This window comes from Morus notabilis, unplaced genomic scaffold (genome assembly GCF_000414095.1).
Source record: "Morus notabilis unplaced genomic scaffold, ASM41409v2 Scaffold165, whole genome shotgun sequence".
NCBI classification, from domain to species: Eukaryota; Viridiplantae; Streptophyta; class Magnoliopsida; order Rosales; family Moraceae; genus Morus; species Morus notabilis.
Window position 1 is genome coordinate 474,247 of NW_010363979.1, and position 10,760 is coordinate 485,006.

Below are 10,760 nucleotides of genomic sequence, written 5' to 3' on the forward strand. Positions count from 1 at the left end.
ATTTTGGTTAGATTTGAATAATTTTGAGTTAGGGTTCGAGTTTGAACAGTTATTGTTGGAATTGAATGAAATTTGGGGGTTTTCAGTTATTGGACTTGTTTAATTGATTAGAAACTGATTTTGATGGATTCTGGAGAATATATATTGAAATTGAACTTGAATTGCAGGTTTGACATTTTTCCTATTTATGCCGGCATGCTGCCGAAATTTCTTTAGAAACTTGTTTTTAAAACTGAAATTAAATAGGAAAACCAAACCTATAGATTGGATTCTAATTTTTAAAGAACCCCCAAACTGAATTGTAAAATCATTGTGAAACTTGGATTTGAGTCAAGGCACACTAATAGGAAACAATTAAACATGATTGAACTTAATTCGTTTTAGGAATGAGAAATACTTACTAAGATATTGCTTTTGTGATAAAACTAGTGGAGAAGGTCAAGTATTAAGGCTTTAAGGAAAGCAGAGGCTAGGAGAACTGAAGGCTAGCCCAGGTTTGACATCCGAGAGGTAGGATATTCTTGTTCATATCCTTGTTAGCCTCATTTAAAATGATTTTGGCCATAAAAATATTTTAGAACAAAACATGTTTAAAGAAAATGATTTTAAAGAAATAGCATGAGAATGCTATTAAGTTTTCCAATGATTTTGGAAATGAGATTTTAAAGAGTATCATTTCTTAAAATGAAATATTTTAAAGAATGATACAATGCATGGTGGCCTCAGAGATCGAGATGTTGGGATCACATCCTTGGGGGTAGGTCCCGAAACCCGTACGGATCCACTTCTTGTTTAGTGGAACTATGGCTCTGCACTTTTTACTAGACAGACATTTTGCCGCTTCTTGTTTAGTGGTATGATGAGCTGCACACTTTTATTTTATAGACATATTATATTATGTGAGTATTTCTTTTTTTTTCTAAAAAAGATGATCGGTTCCGGGTGTATATCTTCGGACCATGAGTACATTTATTTTAAATGCTTTATAAAATCATATTCTACTGGGCTTTTCGCTCACCTTTCTTGTTTTCAAATGTATTAAACCCCTCCAGGCGACGCGAGGAGTAGGTAGCTAGTACCAGTGACGTGGACTTGATCTCGGGAAGCGAAGAGTTGTATTTCCTCTTATCTTTTATCTCAAGGCATGTATAAGAGATTATGGATTGTAAACTTAAATACTGCTAGACTGTGGTTGATGTCACATTTACTTATGTTTATATTCATGTATGCTAAACACCTGTGGAAATTCCTGACATGATACCAGAGACGTGGTTTTAAACTGGTTGGTTGGAAATTCCACCACCGTTCTTGAAATTAAATTTCTCTTGAATGCAGGGATTTGTTTAGAAATACCTGGATGTTTTGGATTTGAAAAAAAAAATAAAATGTTTGCAACATTACTTGCTAATTACTCTCTTAAACAGGTTTAAGTTTCTAAACAAGTCTGCACGTCGCTAACTCCGGTTTGGGGCGTGACAGTGCTTTTACGTTGAAAGCTAGACATAGAGCTCACCGTTTGCATCACAGTTGTTAAATCTTTCCTCCGTTATTTCCTTCATTCTCTTGAAAAACACACACACACACACACACAGATATATATATATATATATATATATTTGTGGCAGGAAGAAGTAAACTAAAGGGAAAATTAGGTAAATGACGCTTTCTTAGCCTCCGGTCCCGTTCATTTCGCCGATTCGAATTTTGCTATAGTAAAAAGTTCTAAAAAACAGTCACATCTAACTTTTTTACTACAGTAAAAAGTTCTCAAATAAAATCACATCTGAACTCGAATTACAAACTCGAATCAGCAAAGTGAACGGACCCGACAAATAACCCAACTTTTTTTTTCCTTAGAGAAGTAATGGTCAACTAGTGATGAAATCATTCAGAATTAATTTACTAATAGTTTATCACTGATGAATCAGTAATATTTTAACTGATATTAATAAATCATTAACTGATATTGATTAATCAATAATAAATCACTTAAAAAAGCTAAATAACCGTCATTTACTCTTAAATCGCTAGACTAAAATCTAATGAAGCAATGTATGAAGGTATAATCTGGACATGAATTTCAGCATTTTATTTAGGCAATAAACAAATTCAAAAGAAATTTGCAAAATAAATTACTTTTCAACAAAAAAAATGGAAGAGATTCACTCACCTGTGCAAAAATTACGACATTCGGCCATCGGAGCTCCGTAGGGAAATGAGGAATTACCAGTTATTTATGCGGTCGGAGTTTGGTGGCAGTTCCTAATCGCAAACTTACACGAGTTAGCCCTAGCTTTGAGAGAAACCTTCACTATGAACTGTCTTACAGAGTTATGTTCAGCCTCAGGTGATCAAATTTTAGCATCTTTCTGGGGGCAATATGCTAGAATGATTTTTCAACAAAGTGAAATTAACAAAATGACACTCTTTTATTTTTTATGAAAAAAGATATTTACTTATTCTTTGTAAAATGAGGTCATTTTGTAAATAAAAATTTTTAAAAAGTTATTTTACTAATAAAACTTTTCAAAAGAGTTATTTTTATAAAGGCCTCTGTTTCTAACGAGAGGAAAAAAGAAACGAAAAGAAGAAGAAGAAAAAAAAAAAAAAAAACTCGGGGTTCACGTGCGACTGACGAGGGAGGTCAATGTGTGTGTGTGTGTGTGTGTGAAGATAATGTCTTACCGAGTATGCAACAGTGAGAAGCCTAATATTCCAACCTAGCTTCCATTGGCTCCAGTCTCTCACGGTGCAGAGGGCGAAAATTAGTGTCTGGATGGTTGCCATAATCGACATAAGTGCTGTGCTTGAATAATAGCAGGGATATTTCTCACTCATTTTAGCCTGCAGTTTATGAGCCAGAAAATTTCAGGAAAAAAACAATCCCCAATTAAATGGACAATTGTACTTTAACGCTTCTTGAGTAATATAGTTAGAAGACTCGTATATTTACATTTTTTTTCTTATGTTTTAGCAAGTTAAAAAAGTCAGATGATTTGTATATTCTTTTTTTTTAATAAGAAGAAAATGAGCAAAGAAAGACACAAAAATGACCTGAATGATGAACCAGACAGAAAAACAAGCAGAACTGGCGACGGCCAATAGACAGCCCAAGACATGATTTCCAGACCCAGCTGCTGCATCATGCGACGATGCCATGTTGTTATGTTGATGATCCCGATGCAAAAGGTCGACGTGCGTTGACCAAATGTTAATATCTACTCCTTTGTAGAAGGTTAGAATCAGTGCTCCACCGACTCCCAGTAGTGAACCCAAAACCTTAGCCTTCCCTCCCGGGGTTCCAAAATTCAGCTTCTCTAACCTAATATGCATTTAAGATTCAAGAATTGAATTTATTATACAACACCAATTATGTGGCAATTACTACATGGTATTTTAGAATTGATCGTACACATTTGCTTTAATCACGAATAAAATTTTTTATTAACTTATTACAGGTGGTATTTACTATAATTCTAGAGGATCAAACAAAGAAAGAAAGACACCGGATGTCTTGTCAGATGTATATATGGATATATATATATATATATATATATATGTATATGTTGGATCAGATAGTCTATTAGTTGTAATGATACTTTTTTTCGTTTAAAAGAAAAAATAAAGAAGAAAATAACAATAGTTATTTGTTTTAAGCTTTTTTATCAGTAGTCATGCCAATGATTACATATCAAATGAAATAAATGGTCACCTGAATATGACGGCTAAGAAGAATGTTATAGCAGGAATCAGGTTGGTCATGGCCGAAGCTAATGTTGCCGATGTTAAAACTAAGCTTTCGAGATATAAATTTTGTGGCAGTGATGCCCTGCAGCAATCATTCAAATAACACAGGTTATTTATGTCGTACAATATAATTACTTTGCTTTTGTCCATTTCTTAACTTATTTTGGACGGATACGTTTCTATTTATTTAAAAAAAAAAAAAAACTAGAGAAGTATTGTTTTCATCATGCTTTTTTGATAAGATTCGAAAGTTGCATATATATAGAACGAGTGAGTTTAACATATATTACAAATTCAAAATTTTAAAAATAATTATCACTTTATTTTGCTATTGCTAAAACAATTTAAGAAATTGTTAAGTTCAGTTCCACTATTATAAAGATGTTATGTAGTGTAATCAATACTTATTAATGCAAAGAAGATTAAACTATTTTGACCTTGTATATCCTATATGACCAAGTAAATATGATTATTTTTCGATGCAAAAAGTATGCATATGTAATTTTTTTTTCCCCATAAAAGGTGCATGTAGCCAAGCAGTCTGGATTGCGCCTTTTAAGTATAATGCAAAAACCCGTCTACATTCACAGCGAATAATATTATTAGCTACAACTAATTGCACTTTTTTATTTCTTATTTACGTAATATTACTTCACATTCTGACTACAAACATGACCTAGCGGTAATTTTACGTGAAGAGTTGGAATCCGCTAAATTAAATATACATATATATATATATTACTTCACATTATTTAGAAGAAAAATAGAATTGCATAACGTAAGGCCCGTTCAGTTCGTTGATTTAAGTTTTTAATTCGAGTTGAGATTTAATTTTATGTGAGAGTAACGTTAAATATGACTGTTTTTTAAAACTTTTTATTATAGTAAAACTTAAATTATAAACTCGAATCTGTGAAATAAATAAGCGAATAACCTACGTGTTTTGCATATCTTTTTCGCAGTGGGTGGGTGTTATTTGGTCAACATGATCCACTCCTCGCTGCTTTTGTCTTTGCTTAAAGTTACCAAAGACTCACGTAAAAAGTTGTGTGCTAGCGCATTAATTATTGAGATTGCTCTTTGATGATATGCGTTGCCTATTTGGCAACTATTTTGCTTCTAACTGAAAATCACCACCACTTTAAAATTTTAAAAACGCAATATTACTAATATCTTTTTTATACATATTTCAAATAGCGACGCTACGAAACTTGATGATTTTTTTTTCTTTTTTTTTCCTGAAGTGATAGTAGTGAATTTTTCTCTATATAGTATATATACACTCTCGATAATAAATGTTTAAAGAGAAATAGAAAGATGATATATGATATCATACTTACCCGAATAACCCACATAAAAATGCCTGAAAAAGAATCGTCCAAGTAAGCTTTCGCCTGCTTTTCCTGTTAAATTTGGCATTTTATAATTAGTTTACACAATTATTCACCGAATTGTGCATTATATGTACATTTAAGAAAATGTACTATCATCGAATTTATAATTTTCTCCCATTTACCTTTAACTGCGCGATTTCTAGAATTTCTAGAGAACACTAGCAGAATAACATTTTGTTTTGCTTTTTGAAAGCTCTTTTTTTTTTCTTTTATTTTTTTTTTTTGCCTCATGAAAGAATTACATAAAACCAGGATTTTCAAATTTCCTCTTTTACCTTTTAGAGAAAAATTTCATGGCAACATTAATGTTCCCATTTTTTCCGCTTATGTTTTACAAGGCTTTTTTCATTCGAAAAACTTAAAAAAGGAAAATCCTGAACTTTCTTTCTGGAAAAGGGGGGAAGAAAGGGAAAAAAAAAAAGCTCTTTAATATCTGAAAAACATGAACTTATTACTATTTCTTGGAAAATGATGAAAAAAAAAAAACAAAAGCATAAGAAAAGGTAATTACTTTCTCCCCATTTTACTTGACGTCTATAAAAATTCTGCTATAGCACAACTCCACCAGATCGATCGAAAGGGAATTTAAAAAAAATGAAAACAAAGATTAATTCGACAATATTACCTTTCAATGAAAAGGGCAAGGGGAAGAATGAAAGCAGTAGCGAAAACTAAGCGGTAAGCAACAATGACCTTCAAATTCATACCATCATTAGCGGCCAGTTTGTACAACACATTCACGCCGGTAAATACAAACTGAACGACTACCATTAACAGAGCCGGCTTAAGTCCATGCAAAGCCTCACGAATCTGCTGATTCCCCATATATATATATATATATATGTATATATATATATATGTGTGTATGTATGTATATGGACTTCCGAGAGAGGTAAGAGAGATAGAAATATTGGCTTTGTGAATATGAAATGAATATACTGGGAATACGGCACGTTCTGGTAGCTAGCTAGTGAAGGGGCTAGCTATTTATAATTTAGAAGGGTTCTAGAAGTATGTGTTAGGAAACGTGGGTTTTTTATATTGTGGGCCACATATTTATTTAATAATTATATTAAGTTATTTAATTAATTAGACTAATTAAGTGATCTAATTATGGAAAGCCCAAATAGTCTCTTAACAGAGTATGGACTGAATTAGTGGATACCTTGTCACGACCCCAAGGATAGGGCCGTGATTATTGAGGTTTTATTTAAAATTTAACTTAATTGAACTAGACTGTTTAATAAAAATCACAAAAAAAGAAATACATAAAAATCAATATAGTTTGCTCCGGAGACTTTCTTTCACAAATAATATTTAAAACAATCCATAAAGTTCAAGAAAAATAGTACAACTCTGGGACAATGTCGACCAATACAGTTTACATACAGAAATACAGTACATCTCAGAATTTAAAACTGTAAATCTGAAACAAACGTACTGCTTCGAATCTCACGCCTTCAATCCATTGGCATCCACTTGTCACACTATAAATCTAAACCGCTAACTCTGGAGAAGAGGTTTAAAACATTGAAAACATAGAAAAGTGAGCGGGAGGCCCAATAGGACATAATCTTATAAAACATAATAAATAAGGTACTCACGGTCTGTAGACATGCACCTGGAACCGATCATCCTTTTTTTTGAAAAGAAAATACTCACATCGTAGTAGAAAATATATGTAATATGAAAGTGTGCAGATTATCATATCACTGAGCAAGGAGTAGTAAAATGTCTGTCTAGTGAAAAAGTGCAGAGCCATAATTCCACTAAGCAAGAAGTGGATTCGTACGGGTTTCAGGACCTGCCCCCAAGGATACGATTCCCATATTCCGATCTCCGATTTAAGAAATGATACTCTTTAAAATCTCATTTCCAAAATCATTGGAAAACTTAATAGCATTATTTATGCTATTTCCTTTAAAATCATTTTCTTTCAACATGTTTTGTTCTAAAACATTTTCATTGGCCAAAATCATTTAAAGTGAGGCTAACAAGGATATGGACAAGAATATCCTACCTTTTTGGATGTCAAACATGTGGCTATCTTCACGTAACCCTAGCCCCGCTTGCCTTAAAGCTTTAATACTCGATCTTCTCTACTAGCTTTATGACAAAAGCAGTGTCTTAGGATATATTTATCATTCTTAAAACGAATTGAGCTCACTCATGTTTAATTATTTCCTATTAGTGTGCATTGACTCAAATCCAAGTTTCACAAATGAGTTTATAATCAGTTTGAGGGTTCTAAAAGGATTGAAATCCAATTCATGGGTTTAGTTTCCTATTTAATTTTAGCTTAAAAACAAGTTTTTTTAAAGAAGTTTCGGCAGCATGCCGGCATAAATAGGAAAAATGCCAAACCTGCAAGTCAAGTTCAATTTCAAAATAAATTCTCCAGAATCCATCAAAACTAATTTCTAATCAATTCAACAAGTCCAATAACAAAAAACCCCCAAATTTCATTAAATTTTAACAACAATTTTTCAAATCCAAACCCTAACTCAAAATTATTCAAATCTAACCAAAATTAAACTTTCTCAAGCTTAAGATTTGAACCAAAGAGTGGGTTTCAAGGGAGTTTACCTCAAATTAGTTGATGGAGCTTTGTTTCCCTCGGTTTCTCTCGTTTTCATTTTTTTTTTTTTGTCTCTCGGCCAACCTGCCGAGAGAGAGAGGGAGAAAGAGAAACTCAAAGAAAGCAAGGGAGAGAGGGAGAGACCGAAGAGAGAGGTGGCCGGAGAGAGGGAAGGAGTGGTGACTGGCGATGAAGGAAGAAAGAGAGAGATGGAGTTACCGTGGAAGAAGAAAGAAGAAAAGGAGAGAGAGAGAAAGAGAGGGGGGGCTGGTCTGGCAGCCACAGGAAGGGAAGGGAAAAAAAAGAAAACAAAAGAAAGAAAACAAAAAGGAAAAGAAAGAAAAAAGGAAAAGAAAAGAAAATTAAAAGAAAATACATTAAAATTAAGTGTATTTTCAAAAAAAAATTGGGGTGAAAATTGAAAAACTGAAAGTAATTTATAAGTCCTTAAAATAACTCAAAAACTTCATCTTTAATCACAAGATTAATTAGCAAAATCAGTTTTAGGCACACTAATATACACAATTAACATAATTAAACATGTTTAATTCTGGAGGGCGTTACATACCCATATTGACCTAATTAGGTTTAATGGGAGCCTAATAGGGCAGTATATAAAGAAACTTAGATTATGGTCCCTAATACGTCAAATCATTCAGCAGTTTTCATTCTTCCCCATCTAGAGAGAAAACACTCTATTAAGGAACTAGGGAGATTTGACTGAGGAAGGCAATAACCGTCGTGCTCATAATCTAAGAGAATATTACTAGAGATTCAAGGCTGCATCAATGGAGACAGGTATTTGTTCTAACTTATTTTCTTAGTAATTTGGTGTGATGATTCCTGAAGCGTGGAATAAGGATTTAAAGATCTAACAAGTGGTATTAGAGTGGTCATCACATTAATTATTGAGAGAATTTTCATTTCCAATATCTCTGGTTGAATAATTATGTGAATTTTTTGGTGATTGATTTTAATCAAATTTGTTGAATAAATTCAGAATTATTTATTATTCACAAAATTGATATTCTGAAAAATGAGGATTAAGGAAATTTGGTGAAAGAATTAATTAAAAGAAAGTTTTTTTCCTTCGTTGTCTTCTCTTTTCGGAGAAGGATTATGGCCAGCGGCTGTCTTGGCCGCCGGTGCTACAGAATCAAGGGCGCGGCGGTTGGGCCGCGTCGACGGGGCAGTCACGGCCTGTGGCCTGCGGCGGGATGCAATACAGCGGTGGCCAAGGCCACCGCATAAGAAGACGTTATAAAAAAAAATTGTTGCCGGCGGCAAGCTTGCCGCCGCCGATGTCTGGATTCCCGGGCGCAGCCGTTGGGCTGCACCGGACAGTTATTGCTGCGGTCGGTCGGCCACAACATTGAGGACTGGTGGTCTAGCGGCCGCCAGTGGAGTAGAAGGGTCACATATGCGACCCTAAGGTTTCCCTTAATAATGGGCTTTGGCCCATAAAAAAAAAAGGGGACACTGGCCACTTCAGGACTATGACATAAAAGAGAAGCACAGGCCCAAGGGCCTGTGCATTAGAACTAAGGGTCGCAGGTTATTACCTGAGGCCATGCGGCCATAAGGAAAGTGATTGCTAATTTTTGGCAATTTGTAGGTTTATTTTAAACCTAATTTTAGAGATTTTGAGCATTTGGACAAATTATTACCCACAAAGAAAGTAAGTGTAAATTAATTAAAGATTTAATTAAATAAAATGAAACTCTGGTTCTTTATTTTTATTTTATTTGATTATTATTGCACTTAATTGTCTTGTATTTTGAAATAAATTGATTAAAATAATATTGTTGCCAAAGTAACCTCTGTTGTGGATGTTGATTTATTTTAAAATATAAAGATGAGTATACCTGTTATTTATGTGAATAATGATCGGCCCAAATGAAGGTTATTATTTGGCTAAATAATAGGTATACATGTGGTAATAAATATGTGACAATTATAAAGCTCTCCATGTAAGCAATAGCTGGCCCAAAGGAAGGCTATTGTTTGACATGATTTATTGTCAATATTTGATTACTGCGCAGAGAGTACCACATACAAGTTGATATTTCTGCTCCAAAGACTAAATATCAGTGTTGTGCTAGGTATCTTGAAATGGACCCACCTTGCTTCGAGTTATTTATTTATGTCATGTATGCATTATATGGTTTGATTATGCTTATGTATGACATGAATGTTGATTATGAGTATATTTTATTTTTTAGAAAGAGAACATGGAAATTGTTCACGGATGTATGGACTTAGACCTTGCGCTCAGGACAGAGCGTCCCACTGCTACTACGGAAAATCTGAACATGGATAAAATTGAGAAGTGGGACTACTCTAACCGCATGAGTCTAATGATCATGAAACGCTCCATTCCGGAGGCGTTTCGGGGCTCTATTTCTGAAAGCACTAATGCCAAGAAGTTTCTCAAAGAACTTGAGCAATATTTTGCCAAGAATGAAAAGTCAGAAACGAGTAACCTTCTGAATAAACTCATTTCCATGAGGTTTAAGGCAAAGGGGAACATACGGGAGTACATTATGGAAATGTCTAACATTGCTGGGAAACTAAAGGCACTAAAGTTAGAGCTGTCTGAGGATTTGCTCGTGCATTTAGTTCTCATATCTCTTCCTGCACAATATAGTCAATTTAAGGTGGGCTATAACATCCAAAAGGAAAAATAGACTGTTAATGAGCTCATATCATATTGTGTGCAAGAAGAGGAAATGCTTCAGTGAGATAAGACTGAAAGTGCTCACTTGGCATCACCCTCTCAGAATAAGAACAAAAATAGAGCTATGGATACTGCAGATGGAACACCACAGCAGAAGAAGAAACTAAAGAAGCAGGATAAGGCATTCACCTGCTACTTTTGCAAGAAGGAAGGACACGTGAAGACAGAGTGTTCCACATACGCCGCTTGGCGTGTAAAGAATGGTAAGCTTCTCGCTTTAGTTTGTTCTGAAGTTAATTTAGATTCTATACCTAAGGATACTTGGTGGGTAGATTCTGGTGCTACTACTCACATAAGTATGTCT

At 34.1% G+C, this 10,760-nt stretch overlaps 2 protein-coding genes across 2 annotated transcripts in view; one reads left to right on the forward strand and one right to left on the reverse strand.

Annotated features, from left to right (window-relative positions):
• Positions 1-5,966, reverse strand: part of LOC21406915 (WAT1-related protein At1g25270) — an 8,840-nt gene extending 2,874 nt beyond the window's left edge. Inside the window, exons 1-5 of the mRNA XM_024170380.1 lie at positions 5,767-5,966; positions 5,088-5,150; positions 3,713-3,829; positions 3,055-3,322; positions 2,685-2,844 (exon numbers count right to left, since the gene is read on the reverse strand). Of these exons, the coding sequence (XP_024026148.1) occupies positions 2,685-2,844; positions 3,055-3,322; positions 3,713-3,829; positions 5,088-5,150; positions 5,767-5,966 (808 nt within the window). The remainder of the gene's footprint in view (positions 1-2,684; positions 2,845-3,054; positions 3,323-3,712; positions 3,830-5,087; positions 5,151-5,766) is intronic.
• Positions 5,967-9,950: 3,984 nt separating this feature from the next.
• LOC112092974 lies at positions 9,951-10,406 on the forward strand. The gene has a single exon (XM_024170381.1). It carries the CDS (start codon positions 9,951-9,953, stop codon positions 10,404-10,406), a length of 456 nt encoding a protein of 151 aa, XP_024026149.1.
• Positions 10,407-10,760: the final 354 nt, after the last annotated feature.

Excerpts from the sequence above, each read along its gene's own strand:
- LOC112092974 (XM_024170381.1), top strand. The coding sequence starts at position 9,951 with ATGGAAATTGTTCACGGATGTATGGACTTAGACCTTGCGCTCAGGACA.